At 42.1% G+C, this 18,986-nt stretch overlaps 1 protein-coding gene across 5 annotated transcripts in view; it reads left to right on the forward strand.

The window, feature by feature from the left end:
• The window catches only part of LOC139155235 (linker for activation of T-cells family member 1-like), a 126,519-nt gene that overhangs the window by 22,914 nt on the left and 84,619 nt on the right, over positions 1 to 18,986 (forward strand). For 2 of the 5 annotated variants that reach the window (XM_070730339.1, XM_070730343.1), the window contains 5 exons: positions 3,569 to 3,627; positions 4,687 to 4,740; positions 8,400 to 8,453; positions 10,600 to 10,671; positions 11,260 to 11,517. In XM_070730339.1, coding sequence (XP_070586440.1) covers positions 3,569 to 3,627; positions 4,687 to 4,740; positions 8,400 to 8,453; positions 10,600 to 10,670 — 238 coding nt within the window. In that variant the 3' untranslated portion in view covers position 10,671; positions 11,260 to 11,517. Of the gene's footprint in view, positions 1 to 3,568; positions 3,628 to 4,686; positions 4,741 to 8,399; positions 8,454 to 10,599; positions 10,674 to 11,259; positions 11,518 to 18,986 lie in introns of those variants that run through there. The other 3 variants (XM_070730341.1, XM_070730340.1, XM_070730342.1) reach the window with 3 other exon arrangements.

Consider the following 18,986-nt stretch of genomic DNA (forward strand, 5'->3'; position numbering starts at 1 on the left):
TTTCAGTCAATAAAATGCTACTTTTAGGCTCCAAATCATTTAGTCTTCTATCATTTCCAGTTTGTGCAGAGAACAGCCAGGGAATGTAACTACAGTAGTCCCTCGCTATACCGCGCTTCACCTACTGCGGCTTCACTTCATCGCGGGTTTCTGAGGAAGTCGATCGGCAGATTTAAACAGCCCGCCGAACTCAATCGGCAGGTTTTTTAAAAAAAATAAAAATCTAAAATTGTAAATACTGTATTTAAATACTGTATCTAAAATAAATACTGTGTGGGAAGGGTTTATAAACACTTAAAACAATGAAAACATACCAAACAATTACAATATAAATACTTAAATAAGGACTATCAGTCGATAAATTCCACATCGCGGATTTCACCTATCGCGGCCAGGTCTGGAACGTAACACCAGCGATAGGTGAGGGACTACTGTACAGCTATAGACAGCCCCCAACTTTGCAACAGTTGATTTAGTGAGTGTTACATCAGCACTGAAAAAAGTGACAATGATTGTTTTTCACACTCATGACAGTTGTAGCATCCCACATGATCATGTGGTCAAAATTCAGATGCTTTGCAACCGACTCATATTTATGATGGTTGCAATGCATTGGGGTCATTTGATCAGCTTTTGTCATGTGCTGTTAAGCAAAGTCAATGGGAAGCCAGATTCACTTAACCACCATGCAGTCAGGCGGTAGGGAAAGCAAGTAGGATGCTTGGCTGCATAGCTAGAGGTATAACAAGCAGGAAGAGGGAGATTATGATCCCGCTATATAGAGTGCTGGTGAGACCACATTTGGAATAGTGTGTTCAGTTCTGGAGACCTCACCTACAAAAAGATATTGACAAAATTGAACGGGTCCAAAGACGCGCTACAAGAATGGTGGAAGGTCTTAAGCATAAAACGTATCAGGAAAGACTTCATGAACTCAATAAGTATAGTCTGGAGGACAGAAGGAAAAGGGGGGACATGATCGAAACATTTAAATATGTCAAAGGGTTAAATAAGGTCCGGGAGGAAAGTGTTTTTAATAGGAAAGTGAACACAAGAACAAGGGGACACAATCTGAAGTTAGTTGGGGGAAAGATCAAAAGCAACATGAGAAAATATTATTTTACTGAAATAGTAGTAGATCCTTGGAACAAACTTCCAGCAGACGTAATTGAATTTAAACATGCCTGGAATAAACATATATTCATCCTAAGATAAAATATCAGCATGGCTTTACTGAAGGCAAATCATGTCAGACTAATCTCATTGATTTCTTTGACTATGTCACAAAGGTGTTGGATGAAGGTGGTGCCATGGATATTGCCTACCTGGACTTCAGCAAAGCCTTTGATATGGTTCCACATAAAGAGCTGATAGATAAATTAGTGAAGATTGGACTTAATCCCTGGATAGTTCAATGGATTTGCAGTTGGCTGAAGCATAGACATCAGAAAGTTATTGTTAATGGCGAGTATTCTGAGCAGAGTCAGGTTGCAAGCGGTGTGCCACAAGGGTCTGTTCTGGGTCCTATTCTTTTTAATATGTTTGTGAGTGACATAGGGGAAGGTTTGGTAGGGAAAGTTTGCCTATTTGCCGATGACTCTAAAGTGTGCAATAGGGTTGATATTCCTGGAGGGATCTGTAATATGGTAAATGATTTAGCTTTACTAGATAAATGGTCAAAGCAATGGAAACTGCAGTTTAATGTTTCCAAATGTAAAATAATGCACTTGGGGAAAAGGAATCCTCAATCTGAGTATTGTATTGGCAGTTCTGTGTTAGCAAATACTTCAAAAGAAAAGGATTTAGGGGTAATGATTTCTGACAGTCTCAAAATGGGTGAACAGTGCAGTCAGGCGGTAGGGAAAGCAAGTAGGATGCTTGGCTGCATAGCTAAAGGTATAACAAGCAGGAAGAGGGAGATTATGATCCCGCTATATAGAATGCTGGTGAGACCACATTTGGAATACTGTGTTCAGTTCTGGAGACCTCACCTACAAAAAGATATTGACAAAATTGAACGGGTCCAAAGACGGGCTACAAGAATGGTGGAAGGTCTTAAGCATAAAACGTATCAGAAAAGACTTAATGAACTCAATCTGTATAGCCTGGAGGACAGAAGGAAAAGGGGGGACATGATCGAAACATTTAAATATGTTAAAGGGTTAAATAAGGTCCAGGAGGGAAGTGTTTTTAATAGGAAAGTGAACACAAGAACAAGGGGACACAATCTGAAGTTAGTTGGGGGAAAGATCAAAAGCAACATGAGAAAATATTATTTTACTGAAAGAGTAGTAGATCCTTGGAACAAACTTTCAGCAAACGTGGTAGATAAATCCACAGTAACTGAATTTAAACATGCCTGGGATAAACATATATCCATCCTAAGATAAAATACAGAAAATAGTATAAGGGCAGACTAGATGGACCATGAGGTCTTTTTCTGCCGTCAGACTTCTATGTTTCTATACAGAAAATAGTATAAGGGCAGACTAGATGGATCATGAGGTCTTTTTCTGTTGTCAGTCTTTTATGTTTCTAGGTTTCTATGTTGCTAATTTAACTGCAGTGATTCACTTAACAACTATGGCAAGGAAGATCGTAAAATTGGGCAAAACTCACTTAAAAACTGTCCTACTTCATAACAGAAATGTTGGCTCAGTTGTGACTCAGTTGAGGACTACTTGTATAGTACTGTACTTGTATTGTGATGGTTCTCCTTCTTTGAAATGCTCTCCCTGACCATTCTACATTTTAAGCATCTGAGTGAAGAAATGACACATACTTTGTGTGAAACCTACTGTATGATTTCCCCCCACCCACCCAATTCTTCCTATTTGTGTACTTGTGTGTGTGTATGTATGAGTGTTATTCAGAAATTTAATACACAATTGTTTCCTTTGCCTGCATCTGAATAGTTTATATGTTTTACAACACAGAAGCTAATATGCTGTTTAATGTAAGAATATAATGTAGAAGTTGTATTAAAAATTGTGGATCGTAGATATGTGGGATGAGTTAGAATGTATGAACTAGAAATTTATAGAATTTCTTGGTTCCATACTTAAGAACATGAGAAGAGCCTTGCTGAATCAGGCCAAAGCCCATCGATTCCAGCATTCTGTGTCACACAATGGCCCACCAATTGTCCATGGGGATTTTGAGCAGAAAGAAAAGCAAAATCCTCCCTTTCCCTTGACCCCCAACCAATGTTACCCAAGGGAATCCTGCCAGCCTCAACCAACATAGAGGCGACACTTGGACATCCATTTCAATAACCACCGATACACTTGGCATCCATGAATTAAATGAATCAAATCCATGAATACTTGAGAGTTTTGTTTTCTGGATTTTTTCCCCATTTATAGCATTCCTTGCCAGTTCATTCACAGCAGGTCAAGCAATTTAATAATTATTTCTTAGAAATTTAAGAAAGATAATACAAAAAAGAAAGAATGAGCAGTAGAAATAGAGACCAACCCCAATTTATAAGTGCTAATGAAAACAGTTGTGGGCACGAAATAGTAATATTGATTCACTTGTTCATTCTGGTTTTACTTGCCTTCAACAGAGAGGTATTGCCTGATGTTCCAATCACAGAACAGAAGAACAAAGATCATGGCTCGTCTGGTAAGTGGGCAATTAGGAGGATTCTTTTTTAAAAAATAGTTTTTATTAAACAATTTTCTCATTAAAAAAAACAACATAACAAACAACCACAAATACAAAAATAAGACAAATCAAAACATAACAACAAACATAATAGATACCATTTTAAAATATTTTACAGCTTTCCGTATTGCCTTGCATAGTTTGCATTTATATCTCTCTATTAGTATAATAACATATTTTTAAACAATTCTATGTATATTAATTTTTCATATCTACATTTATTTACATTGTTATTTACATCTTTAGACAATGCTGTTTAATTACTCCAGTTAACATTCATTCTATTACCATATCATGTTCTATTTTTGAGCCAATTGTACCTGTTTTTTGTATTTCACAATAATCCGAATTGTCCCTCTCTTTCAACTAGGAAGATTCTTTCGTCCCGTCCCTCCCTTGTCATACTTTCTTTAGTATTATTGGATTAAGTTGCCTCTCTTTGCCTTTGGGATTCTCATGCTGCTCTCACATAGTCTCTTAATTTGCATGGCAAATTGGAATTGGAAAGAGAGGAACCTCCAAACTCAGCAAGAAGAACTAAGGGAATAAAAAAAGGAAGGGAACCCTTAGAAGAAAAAGGAAGTTGAAGAAAACAGCCTACCCAAATACGCTTATGTTCATACTATCTTATATGATGCTGTAGTCACATGCATTCCCCATAGTCATCTGATTGTATTTTGGATGCTTGGCACCCAGCTCATCTCTACAGTCTTTTGCAGTGCGCTATGGTCACAAGGCTGATTTTGATGGGTTTTTTTTGCTGGTTTCCAACATTTACTTCCCATTTCCAACATTGGATAAATGGATTTGCTTTACAATTGCTGCAAAAAATGTCATGAGTTTGGGCACAGATGGCACAGCTGTTTTTAAAACTTTGATGTTCTGAAAAAAAAATAATTTGCTTTGTAATTACTATATTAATTCATTATCTTAATTTAATTGTCAGCAATCCTGAGTATTGTGCATTGGTTTATCCCTTTTAAACATGTTTTTCTTCATCTATTTTTTTTTCTCTAGAATCCATAATAGACCAATATGAAAATGTGGGTGAGTCTCTACGGAATTCACCCAGTAAGTGGAACTGTAGACTGATAGGAGGACTAGCAAGAATATATATATGAATATCATCCCAATTGGTGGGATACCACTGTAGAGAAAAACTCTCTTACTTTAAAAATTAAAAAGAGCAAAGAAAATAAGACACATGTTACATTTGCAAGAATTCATCTACCGTATTTTGGGGTGTATTAGATGCACCTTTTTCCTCCCCTAAATAGTCTGATAATTAGGGTGTGTCTTATACACTGAATGTAGCTTCCCCCTCCCAGCCCTAACTAGCTGCTAACTATCTTCTCAGCTCTTACCTTGCAGCTTCTTTCATTGTTACTCTCTGTGAAGAATGTTTTCCAAGCCCCAAGTCTTTGCAGGTTTTTTTCATTACTTTAACTTGCTCTGAGTAAGTTTCTTTCTAGCCCTAACCAGGCACTAACGATGTTCCCAGCTTTTACTGCTTGCAAGCTCCTTCATTGTTAATCTCTGCCAAGAATGCATTCCAAAACCTGTCTTTGTAGGTGGGGGGGGTTCATTCATTTGTTCCAGATATTTCCTTGCGGCCCTAACCAGCTGCTATTAATGTACCCAAGCTCTTTCATTGTTACGCTCTGTGAAGAATGTTTTCAAGCCCTAAATCTTTGCAGGGTTTGTTTCATTACTCTAACTTGCTCTGAGTAAGTTTCTTTCAGCTCTTTCACTGTTACTCTCTGCAAAGAAAAATGTTTTCCAAGCCCTAAATCTTTGCAGGGTTTTTTTCATTGCTCTACTTGCAATGTAAGGAAGCTCTGAGGAAGGTATTGGCTGGGGTGTGAGCTCAGATGGGGATGGCTAGCTTTCCACCCAGTTCTTTTCTTTTAAAGAGAGAGAGAAAAAAGGGAGTGGGCGACTAACAAGCTTCTCTAGAGAAAGAAATGTGTATCTCCCATCAATTGCAATGCAAAGACAGAAAGACAGAAAGAAAGACAGAATTACACTGCAATTGATGGGAGGTACACATTTCTTTCTCTAGATCAGTGTTTCCCAACCTTGGCCACTTTAAGATATCTGGACTTCAACTCCTAGAATTCTGGGAGTTTATTTATTTTATTTATTAGATTTGTAGTTGAAGTCCAAATATCTTAAAGTGGCCAAGGTTGGGAAACACTGCTCTAGATAAGCTGGTTATTTGCCCACCCTTCTTTCTCTCTCTCTCTCTTTAAAAGAAAAGAACCTGATGCAAAGCTAGCCGCCCCCAGCCAAACTCACACTACAGCCCATCCCAGGTGCATAATCCTCATCAGATTTTCCTCAGCTGGGCTTGGCTTCCCACTCACAGCTGCTATTTCTTCAGAGCCCGGAGATGTCATGCAGTTGCAAAGCGATGCCAGCTCTAAGTCCAGCTAGAGCAGAAGGGGGTGTGAATCTGAACCGTGGGGTGGGTGGGTATGGGGGGGGAGAGAACCAGGAGGAGAGCTGAGTCTGGTATGACTGATGGAGGAATTCTTGGAGTTGAAGTCCACAAGTCTTAAAGCTGCAAGTTGGAAGACCCCCAAGTTAGAGGTTAGGAGTAGTGTTGGGCGAACCGAACCTGCACAATTTGGGTCCAGTACCGAATTTTGCAGTGTTCGGCATGCCGAACCCGAACCCCATTTTTTTTTAAAAAAATTTGCTTCGGTTCGGCATTTGTGCTGAGCACCGCGAAGCGCCACCACCCGGCTGTCATCTGCTGAGAAGAGGAGGAGGAGCTGGTCACCGGTGGCGGTGGAGGAAGGCGAACACCGGGGAGCTGTCGGCCGGTCGGGAGGCTGTGAGGGAGGCACAAAAGGAGCTGGGGATTCCGGGGGCGGAGCTTTGACATCACATATACCGGTAGGTTGCTAAGCACGCCAAGGTGATCACTTCCTGGATTCCGGGGGCAGCACTAGAATAATGGAGGGAGGATGGAATCCAGGAAGTGATCACCTTGGCATGCTTAGCAACCTGCTGGTATATGTGATGTCAAAGCTCCGCCCCCGGAATCCCATTGTTTTTATTTTTATGGATTTTTTATTTTTATTTATTTTTATGAAAAAGGATGCCGCAGCAGCACCGCAAGCAAAGGGAGGTCCTTTCAGGTAAAAATATTTTTTTTTATTTTTACGTGAAAAGACCTCCCTTTGCTTGCAGCGCCGCTGCGGTGTCCTTTCATGTAAAAATTGTTTTTTTTAATTTTTACGTGAAAGGACCTCCCTTTGCTTGCGGTGCCGCTGCGGCGTCCTTTTTCGTAAAAATAAAAAAAAATTAAAAATCCGTAAAAATAAAAAATAATGGGATTCCAGGGGCGGAGCTTTGATATCACGGACCGTTTGGGTTCGGCCGAAATTTGCGTGAAGTTCATCCGAACTTGCCGAACCCGAACACCGTTGGGTTCGCCCATCACTAGTTAGGAGTGCAAGGGTCTTCAAACCTGGCAAGTTTAAGGCTTGTGGACTTCAACTCCCATTTCTGAGCTAGCATGACTGGTGGAGGGATTCTGGGAATTGAAGTCCACAAGTCTTAAAGCTGTCAAGTTTGAAGACACCTGAGTGAGAGGTTAGGAGTGCAATGGTCTTCAAACCTGGCAGGTTTAAGGCTTGTGGACTTCAACTCCCATTTCTGAGCTAGCATGACTGGTGGAGGAATTCTGGGAATTGAAGTCCACAAGTCTTGAAGCTGTCAGGTTTGAAGTTCGTAAAAAGTGTACGTGGTTTAAAAAAGTATACATGGTTGTAAAAAGTATTCTGCTACACTGGTTATTTTATTAAACAATATAATACTACATCATTTGGTTCAGAATGCTTTTTTCCTTGTTTTCCTCCTCTAAAATCTAGGTGCGTCTTATACATTGGGGTGTCTTATACACCGAAAAATATGGTACATATGCTCAAAAAAATAAAGGGAACACTCAAATAACGCATCCTAGATCTGAATGAATGAAATATTCTCATTGAATACTTTGTTCTGTACAAAGTTGAATGTGTACAACAGCATGTGCAAATGATTGTCAATCAGTGTTGCTTCCTAAGTGGACAGTTTGATTTCACAGAAATTTGATTTACTTGGAGTTATATTGTGTTGTTTAAGTGCTCCCTTTATTTTTTGGAGCAGTATATAAAATGCACATTTTGAAATAATATTATGGTGAATCTTAAAAAAATCTCATAGAAATATCAATTTAAAGAGAGATACAGTAAATTTCAAAGGAAAAGCAGTTCCTAATTTTTGCCCTGCCATCTACCTCCAAGGTCTTTTGAAATATAATAACCATAACTTCTAAGCGCTGAACTCTGGATTTATTATTATGTTGGCTGAACCTAGCCAGTAGTGGTTTATTAAATAACCCACAATTGAAATAAACCTTGGTTCAATCTGTATGTATTATCCCAGACAATGGTGGAAAAGTATATTTGTGTGCCTTCTGACTGATTCTGTTTTATTTTGGTTTCCCACCCAAGCCTTTCTGACTAATCACATAGATGTAAGGCAGGACCAGCTACTAAAAGGGAAAAGAAAGCAAAGTATTATCAAATGGGCCATAGCTATTTTGCCTACAAGGTTTATTCTAGTTTTTTCAGCAAATCATGCTGGTTAGGACCTACACAGGGGAAGGCTGTTGTCCTCTATTAACATTGATATGGGATTTAATGCCTCCTTTTTTGTTTTTCCTTTCTCCTGCAAAGATGAATATGTGAACATACTAGAGCCGAAACCAAGCATACTAGATCCTTGTTTTGGTGAGTAATAATAATAATAATTAATAATAATTTATTAGACTTGTATGCTGCCCTTCTCTGAAGACTCGGGGCAGCTCACAACAACAATTTATTTATTATTTATTTATTTATTGGATTTGTATGCGGCCCCTCTCCATAGACTCAGGGCAGCTAACAACAGTGATAAAAAACAGCATGTAACAATCCAATACTAAAACAATTAAAAAACCCTTTTTATAAAACCAAACATACATACAAACATACCATGCATAAATTGTAAAGGTCTAGGGGGAAAGAATATCTCAGTTCCCCATGCCTGACGGCAAAGGTGGGTTTTAAGAAGTTTATGAAAGGTGAGGAGGGTGGGGGCAATTCTAATCTCTGGGGGGGAGTTGGTTCCAGAGGGCTGGGGCCGCCACAGAGAAGGCTCTTCCCCTGGGTCCCGCCAAACAACATTGTTTAGTTGATGGGACCCGGAGAAGGCCTACTCTGTGGGACCTAACTGGTCGCTGGGATTCGTGCAGCAGAAGGCGGTCCCTGAGATAATCTGGTCCGGTGCCATGAAGGGCTTTATAGGTCATAACCAACACTTTGAATTGTGATCGGAAACTGATCAGCAACCAATGCAGACTGTGGAGTGTTGGTGTAACATGGGCATATTTGGGAAAGCCCATGATTGCTCTCGCAGCTGCATTCTGCACGATGGAACAATACAGATATAATTCTAATAATTAAAAACTGTAACTAAAACCCATTACCTTAAAAACAATCGATACTACACAATCATAACCACACATAACTTTCAGTGGTCAAAGGGCGGGATACAGTAGTTATCCCATGCCTGGCATCATAGATAGGTCTTAAGGCTCTTGTAGAAGGTGAGTGGGGGGCAGTTCCAGAGGGCTTGGGATGGGCAAGAAAGAAGTCCTTATTCTCAGCATTGCATTCAATTCCTTTGGCCTATCAGTAAAAAGCCAGTCCTTTTAGCTCCAAATTTGGACCAGGGAGTCTTTACTCACAGTCACTCATGCCCTTATCACCCCGAGGTTCGACTACTGCAATGCTCTCTACCTTTGAAGAGTGTTTGGAAACTTCAAATCATGCAAGCGCAGCCGCACGAGCGGTCATGGGCCTTCCCAGATATGCCCATGTTTCTCCAGCACTCTGCAGACTGCACTGGTTTCCAGACACAATTCAAATGTTGGTTATGACCTATAGAGTCCTACATGGCATCGGGCCAGATTACTTGTGGGACTGCCTCCTGCCGCATGAGTCCCAGAGACTGGTGAGGTCCCAGAGTTGGCCTTCTCCAGGTCCCGTCAACTAGGCAATGTCGCTTGGCGGAGTCTAGGGGGAGAGCCTTCTCTGTGGGGTTTCTGGCCCTCTGGAATCAGCTCCCCCCAAAGATTCGCACCGCCCCCACCCTCCTCGCTTTCCGCAAGAATCTCAAGATTCATTTATGCTGCCAGGCTTGGGGCCATTAGACTCTAGCCCCCTGACAAACAAGTGTAGTGTATGCTTGTTGTGTGAATGGTAATGACTGATTTTAATATTGTTGGAGTTTCAGATTAACTGTTTTAATATTAATTGGATTATGATGCTGCATTGTTTTTATATGTTGTAAGCCGTCCCGAGTCCTCGGAGAGGGGCAGCATATAAATCCAATAAATAAATAAATAGATAAATAAATAAATTGCATGCCATACTGAATGGTGGGTTGGAGAGGGTGTCCTATCCTTATCCAGGCAAATGTACAGTATCCCATGAGCCTTCTCCTCCAAGCTCCTTCAAAACAGCTATGGGCACTAGAGAAGCAAAATAATAGTCCGTCCTTATTTGTCCATCCTTTTTTGAGTTCCATTGCAGCTGGTTTTTATTTTAGGGATGGCTATACTTCCACGGCTATAATAGAGTTTTCTCAGAGCCTTCTATGCTAGAGACAATTCTATGACCATCAGACTTTATATAAATGGTTTTTTGTTGTTGTTTGCAAGAGTAAGTCAGGAGAAAGCCATAAGTCACTGTGATAGGTAGAAGGTCTTGAGTCAAGAGTTATTGACTTCTGGTTTAGTCTCTCATTAACCAGTTATCCCCTAAGAGTTATTAAAAACTATGTGCGTAGACATGTACACACTTTTAACACACTTCATTGTTTCTCATGTTCCAGCAGTTGACACTAGTGATCGAGAAAGTGAAGATGATATTCCAGACTATGAGAATGTCTGTTTTGGACTTTGAGGTATTTAGATCCCGGGAAGGGGATTGGAATAAATAAGACTTGAACTGTGGTATCAGATAATGGTTTGTATTAATCCCAGCATTGATTTTGTTGTGGCAACATCATTTGGCTGATCTTGAAAAAGCTAATCACTTGGTAAATGCCACTCCAGAATTGTGGTTATCAGAAAAATATCTTGGAAGTCCCTAAGAAAATATTGTAGATGTGTCTGAATAATTAACGGAAGTTGAGCTGAGCAACAGTATTATTTTTTGAAACTAGGCAGCCTAAAGTTGCCCCAGATGGCAAACTGGGCAGTATATAAATTTAATAATTAATTAATACTTTTTTTTTACTATATTTGTAATAGTGAGGGAAGTTCTATAATACTGAATATGAATAAACTGCTCAGTGGAGATGCTTGTGATACTACTAGGTTATGCATATTGAATTCTGTATTTTTTAAAAAAAAACAACAACTAAAAATGACTGTAATTTCTAAAATTTGGCCATGCTTTTAAAACCTGTGACAGTGGCTGTTGCTGAAAAGGCTGCAAATCGTGCTGTATGCAGTCCAAAGTATAATTTCCTTTTTTTTCTTTTCCCTAGGTTAAAAGGAGGATTTCAAAGGATCAGTTTTGCATTGGTGGATCTATTCATTTTTGAGAAGGATGGATCACCACGCAGGACATGTCCTCCTGAACAACTTCCAATTTTGTCATATCCTATTTTTTCTTCCTTGCACTTTGGATGACACATCCTGAGAATTTCTCCCAATTATTAGTAGCAGTATTTCAATGGACTTTTCCTAAAGCAACACAATTTTGCTTTTAAGTTTGGTTGACTAATAAAGAACCAAGAATTTCACAATCATTTCTATTTGAATTATAATTGAGCCAGGGAATGAAGAGAAGTCTCGATTAGTCTATTGCGGGGGTCCCTAAACCTGGTAACTTTAAGACTTGTAGACTTCAGCTCTCAGAATTCTCTGGCCAGATATGTGAAAAATGGGGCACACAGAGGGTTTGGGAAGCCTGCAGAGTACTCTTGGGGGCTAGAGGAAGGCAAAAACGCCCCAATTTTTGCGAAAAAAATCCAAGCCCGTTTTTCAACCATTTTTTGCAGAGGATGCCTGTAGAATACTTCTGCCTGGAGGCTGGGGCAAGACAAAAATATTCCCATTTTTGCAAACAATGGCCCATTTTTCATCCTTTTTTATTTTTGCAAAAAAAGGAGTGCACAAAGGGTTTAGGGGACCTGCAGAGTGCTCCTGTGGTCTGGGCCCAGTTTTTTGCAACTATTTTTTTGCAAAAATGGGGTGCACAGAGGATTTGGTAGTCCTGCAGAATGCTCCTAGGGGCTGGGGAAGGCAAGAACACTCCCCATTTTTGCGAAAAAAATGGCTCATTTTGTTAAATCAGAAGCTGGAGGCCGAGGAAGGTTAACAGCTCTTTATTGGCAATGAGGAACAGTTGAAGTGACCAGCTTGCAGGTAGGAAGTGACTGCGAGCTGCCGGCTAAAGCTGCACCTTATACCTTGCTGGTGTGGGGAAAACAGCCGTGAGTTCCTCTTTTTTAACATTCGCCCCAAGGCTTCCCTTGGCCGCGACTTAAGACAATCAGTGGTCACCTTTTATTTAAAAGTACAAGCATAACACATTTTTTGCCTGTTTTCCACAAAAATGGGGTGTTTTTGCCTTCCTCCAACCCCCAGGAACATTCTGCAGGAGTCCCAAACCCTTCCTTACCCAATTTTTATGAAAAACGAGCTGGTTTTTCACAAAAAATGGGACATGGGGGCGGGGCTTTGGGAGGCCAAAAATGGGGCATTTTATACTCTAAAAACAATGTCGTCTGGCGGGACCCAGGGGAAGAGCCTTCTCTGTGGCGGCCTCGACCCTCTGGAACCAGCTCCCCCCGGAGGTTAGAAAGAAAAGGAACACTCAAATAACACATCCTAAATCTGAATGAATGAAATATTCTCATTGAATTCTTTGTTCTGTACAAAGTTGAATGTGCACAACAGCATGTGAAATTGATCGCCAATCAGTGTTGCTTCCTAAGTGGACAGTTTGATTTCACAGAAGTTTGATTTACTTGCAGTCATATTGTGTTGTTTAAGTGTTCCCTTTATTTTTTTGATCAGTGTCCATCAGAGCTTGCATATATATTCTTGGTCAGAGAGCTAGAAACCAGGGGAGGGAGGGAAGTAGGAATGCTGTGTTTTATATTTTAAAAAGCCTCTTTCCCCAAATCCTGTAATGACTAGACTTAAAGTTATTATTCAGTATTATTTCTTGGTAGGACCAAAACTATTACCCTATTTTTCGGAATGTAACATGCACTGAAGTATAAAATGCACCTTAGTTTTGGGGAGAAAATTAATCAGGTATTCATCTGGCTGGCATCCTTAGTCTGATCAGCTTCAGCACATTATTTTTATCCCCTAGTTAAGGCTGAAAAAAATCATATTCGGAGCGAGTAGCAATGAAAAAAAGCCTGCAAAAACTTAGGGCTGGAAAAAACATTCTTAGGTGGGAGTAGCAATGAAAAAAAAGCCTGCAAGCCAGGAAGATTGTTAGCATCTCATTAGGGCTGTGGGAAAAAGCTTTAGAAAAAGCTACATTCAGAGTATAAGACGCACCCAAATTTTCAGCCTCTTTGGGTATGTGTGTGTCCATCTTATACTCCAAAAAATACGGTATATTTGTATCCTGTAAAACAGAGGTCTCCAACCGCCGGTCCGCAGACCAGGACCGGGCCGTTGGGGTTTTTCAGCCGGTCCGCAGCGCCGCTGACAGCTAGCTCCGCGGCCCTGCGCCTGGTCAGAGCTCGCGTGGAGGCTGCCTCTCTCCTCCTCCCATATTTCGCCCCCCTCCCAGCCTCCTGGCCACATTCACCTTCCTCCGCCACCTCCATCATCCAGCTCTTCCTCCGCTTCTCGCTTCTCTGCAAAATGACAGCCGAGTGGCGGCCCGGAGGCTGGGAGGGGGGCGGAGCACTTTGAATCCTGGCAGAAGCTGCTGCCCGAGTGCTCTTGGCCAGCGGGATTCAAAGTGCTGGGGTGGGGGGTGTCCCGACAGCCCCCCCACCCCAGTGCTTCGCCTCCCGCGGGGCAAGAGCACTCGGGCAGCAGCTTCTGCTGGATACGGGCGATGGGTGGGACGAGCGGCGCAGAAGCCGGTGGCTGTGGCAGCTGCTGCAAGAGGCTTCCGCGCTGCTCTGTCCCACTCATCGCCCGTATCCAGCAGATAGGCTTTGAGTTTTTGGCTGGGAGGGGAGAAGTAGGACCTTCCTAACTCCTCCCCCCCCAGCCAAAATCACAAAGCCAGGCAGCCCCCAGCCGCCAAAGGAGCCTCCTGATTCTCCCCGCCCTTCTGTCCCGCTCATTGCCCGTGTCTGGCAGAAGCTGCTGCCCGAGTGCTCTTGGCCGGCGGGATTCAAAGTGCTGGGGTGGGGGGTGTCCCGACAGCCCCCCCACCCCAGTGCTTTGCCTCCCGCTGGGACACCCCCCACCCCAGCACTTTGAATCCCGCCGGCCAAGAGCACTCGGGCAGCAGCTTCTGCCAGACACGGGCAATGAGCGGGACAGAAGGGCGGGGAGAATCAGGAGGCTCCTTTGGCGGCTGGGGGCTGCCTGGCTTTGTGATTTTGGCTGGGGGGGGAGTTAGGAAGGTCCTACTTCTCCCCCCCCACCCCCACCGGGCCATGGAAAAGTGGTCTAGATTAAAGCCGGTCCCTGGTGCAAAAAAGGTTGGGGACCTCTGCTGTAAAAGAGAAAAGCACTATATTAATCATTACTGCAAAGCAATCAGACTTTGCTTTCAGATATGAAATCTTGGCCAAGGGTAAATCTCGGTCTATGGAGTGATAACCATCCCGAGTCCTCAGAGAGGGGCGGCATTCAAATCAAATCAAATCAAATCAAATCAAATCAAATCAAATCAAATCAAATCAAATCAAATCAATAAACAAAGAAAGAAAGATAGAAAGAAAGATAGAAACAGATAAATATCATCAGTTACTGCCATTTTGTGGTGAGGGATCATGAAAGTTCAGTGATATTGTAAAGCAAGAATACAAACGGGGAGGGGGCCATTAGCAATTCCTGAGACCCTGGATTAGGATTTTTGTTACCCTGAGACCAATGATAGCTCTATGGGGAGAATTCTTTTTACACTGTTGTATTGTTCATCTGGAGGGGAAAAGGTGAGCATTAAGAGATTTGCAAAACCAACTACAGATAGTTCTTGACTTACAAACAGTTTGTTTAGTGACCAAAGTTTCAATGGCACTGAAAAAAATAACTTATTGTTCTGGTCTCTGGCTAAGGTCACTGTTAATTGGAATAAAGGCTTGCTGAATGCAGAAATTTATAAAAACAAAACTTCATCTTTATTTTTCAAACTGTTACAAACTGCGTCATCGGTATGCAGTCACTTTTATCTCAGTCTTTAGTAATTAAGGCAGTATAAACATCCTCAAAGCATTCCTCCATTCATCTTAAAATTTATGGCTAGGCAGCATTAGCTCAGGGTAATAAAAACTGCAATTAAAAACACATAAAACATTAATTACTTAATTAATTAACCCATTCCTCTCCTAATATTTCTTCCCTGACACTTATTATTTATTTATTTTATTTTATTACTTAGATTTGTATGCCGCCCCTCTCCGAAGACTCGGGGCGGCTCACAACATGTAAAAACAAATCATAAGCAATCAGACAGATGTAATATTTAAATATTTAAAAAAAACCCCATATGCTAACAGTCACACACACAGACATACCATGCATAAAGTAAACGTGCCCAGGGGGAGATGTTTCAGTTCCCCCATGCCTGACGGCAAAGGTGGGTTTTAAGGAGTTTACGGAAGGCAGGAAGAGTAGGGGCAGTTCTAATCTCCGGGGGGAGTTGGTTCCAGAGGGCCGGGGCCGCCACAGAGAAGGCTCTTCCCCTGGGGCCCGCCAACCGACATTGTTTAGTTGACGGGACCCGGAGAAGGCCCACTCTGTGGGACCTAATCGGTCGCTGGGATTCGTGCGGCAGGAGGCGGTCTCGGAGATATTCTGGTCCGATGCCATGAAGGGCTTTAAAGGTCATAACCAACACTTTGAATTGTGACCGGAAATTGATCGGCAGCCAATGCAGACTGCGGAGTGATGGTGAAACATGGGCATACCTAGGTAGGCCCATGACTGCTCTCGCAGCTGCATTTTGCACGATCTGAAGTTTCCGAACACTTTTCTAAGGTAGCCCCATGTAGAGAGCATTACAGTAGTCGAACCTCGAGGTGATGAGGGCATGAGTGACTGTGAGCAATGAGTCCCGGTCCAAATAGGGCCGCAACTGGTGCACCAGGCGAACCTGGGCAAACGCCCCCCTCGCCACAGCTGAAAGATGTTGTTCTAATGAGAGCTGTGGATCGAGGAGGACGCCCAAGTTGCGGACCCTCTCTGAGGGGGTCAATAATTCCCCCCCCAGGGTGATGGACGGACAGATGGGATTGTCCTTGGGAGGCAGAACCCACAGCCACTCCGTCTTATCCGGGTTGAGCTTGAGTCTGTTGACACCCATCCAGGCCCCAACAGCCTCCAGGCACCGGCACATCACTTCCACCGCTTCGTTGACTGGGCATGGGGTGGAGATGTAAAGCTGGGTATCATCCGCATATTGATGATACCTCACCCCATGTCCTTGGATGATCTCGCCCAGCGGTTTCATGTAGATGTTGAATAGCAGGGGGGAGAGGACCGACCCCTGAGGCACCCCACAAGGGAGAAACCTAGGAGTCGACCTCTGGCCCCCCACTAACACCGACTGCGACCGGCCAGAGAGGTAGGAGGAGAACCACTGAAGGACAGTGCCTCCCACTCCCAACCCCTCCAGCCGGTGCAGAAGGATACCATGGTCGATGGTATCGAAAGCCGCTGAGAGGTCAAGGAGCACCAGGACAGAGGATAAACCCCTGTCCCGGGCCCGCCAGAGATCATCCATCAACGCGACCAAAGCGGTTTCCGTGCTGTAACCGGCCCTGAAACCCGACTGCTGGGGACCTAGATAATCCCTTTGTCTCTGTAATCGTCTGAACGAAGGATTTAACCATCTGATATCTGTCTCTCCTTCACTTGGGTCTGAATTCATAGGAACGTCCCGTGATTGGTCTCCCCCTTCGTCCTCTGCCTGTAAATCAGGACCTGCCACTAATTCATAAACACTATCCAAATCAGAATCTGCAAAATCCTCAAACTGAACAGGAGTATACACAACACTTATTATGACTGTTTTTCACGCTTATGACTGTTGCAGCCATGTATTCGAAATCCAGATGCTTTTTTTTTCCTCTTTCTTGTTCAACTTGCATTATTGAGATACTTTGTATTTAATGATGTTCTCTTTTTAATATATATATTTAATAAAGACTATTTTTAAAAGTAAATTTTAAAAAATCCAGATGCTTGGCAGCTGCAGAGGCCATGAGGTCTTGTGAATCCCTTTTACGACCTTCTGATAAGCAATGTCAAAGGGGAAGCCAAATTCACTGAACAACTGCCTGTTACTAACTTAAAACAATTGCAGTGGTTGACTTAATAATTGTGGCAAGAAAGGTCTTCCCTCTTAAAAATCTTCTTACTTAGTAACAAAAATTTTGGGCTCGACTGTGGTTGTAAGTCAAGGATTGCCTGTATTTAAAGAACAGAACACTCCGGTGGATTCTGGAAAGTTCTCTTCCTTCTCTGGACTAAACCAATCAAACTGTTTTGTGACCAATACATTATTTATGGAAACCCACCAGTGCATCTCCAGATTAGCCAGCACAGCACAATCCAAAGGAGAAACAGTAGATTTTGCCAATCCTTAGTAAGCACTGACTGATTTGATTCGTCAAGCTTTGGCCTTTCAAGACGGAATGCAGGAGAAGTGGCTCCTATTCTCTCTCACCTTTAAATAAGAGTCACTTGATAGTGAGATGGGAGGCATATGAAGGTAATAAAACAAGTAGATCTCTAGACTCAGTATTAATTCTTGAGAATTGCTCCATAGCATCCAACAAACTTTGAGAATAATTCAAAACATTTATTTTCACCACTCTCCCCATCCTCCAATACCTTGGCTATTCAAATGTCCTGGACAAAATAGATCAAATGTCAAAAGTGTTTGAAACAACTTGGAGCAAACCTTCGGGAGCTTGCCAGGCAGATTCCCACAAAATGTTCTAACGCTGTTTCCCAACAGCCCTTGCCCTAACTATTTTTACACCGTCTCATACTTAGACTGGATTCAAACCCTGTCTCCATTCCATTAAAGGGAAGCTTGGGGCCATTATAGTTCCGTGACAGGATTTCAGTAGCTAGCAAATCATTAGCTGTACATAAATCCAGATTGGACTCCAAACTAGGCTTTAGAATGTGCACAGCCATGCTTTTTAAAAACTGTCTCCCAATGTTTGCACATATCCAGGAGAGTTCATCCTTAACTTATGACCATAATTGGGACTAGAAGTTCTGTTGCTAAGCTATGCGGTTATTAGAGGAATCATTTTATTTATTTTATTTGTTTGCTTTTTTGTTTTGTCCAATACACAATAATACACAATGAGGGTTATAGAGGATATAATCAGTTAGAATGTTTTAAAGGGGGAATAGAGGAGAAAATAAAGGAGAAAAATCATCTTCAGAAAAGGAGACCCCTCTCTTGTCGATAACTACAGACCAATTTCACTATGCTGCGTCCCATGCAAAGTCATGGAATCAATTATAAACAAATCAATTACTCTCCATCCAGAAACTAATAATTTGCTCTCTAACAAACAATTTGGTTTCAGAAAAAAACTATCCTGCAACCTGCAGCTCCTCCACTGCAAAAATATATGGACAACTCATCTAGATCAAGGGAAATCTACAGATGCAATTTATATTGACTTCTGCAAAGCCTTTGATTCAGTGGTCCACGACAAACTACTCCTAAAACTCAAATCCTATGGCATCTCAGGATCCCTCCTTAGCTGGATTACAGCATTCCTGTCAAACAGACAAGAAGTGGTCAAAATAGGAAGCACCATATCCACCACTGTCCCAGTTAAAAGCGGTGTTCCCCAAGATAGTGTACTGGGACCAATGCTCTTCATTCTCTACATCAATGACCTTTGCGATTATATCACAAGCAACTGTGTCCTTTTCGCCGATGATGTAAAAATCTTCAACACCACTGATAACACAACTACTCTCCAAAAAGACCTTGATGCTGTTTCTGAGTGGTCTAACACATAGCAACTCCAAATCTCAACTAGCAAATGCTCTGTCCTACACATTGGGAAGAAGAATCTGAACTCCA

The sequence above is a fragment of the Erythrolamprus reginae genome, unplaced genomic scaffold (genome assembly GCF_031021105.1).
Source record: "Erythrolamprus reginae isolate rEryReg1 unplaced genomic scaffold, rEryReg1.hap1 H_1, whole genome shotgun sequence".
In the NCBI taxonomy this organism is placed as follows: Eukaryota; Metazoa; Chordata; class Lepidosauria; order Squamata; family Dipsadidae; genus Erythrolamprus; species Erythrolamprus reginae.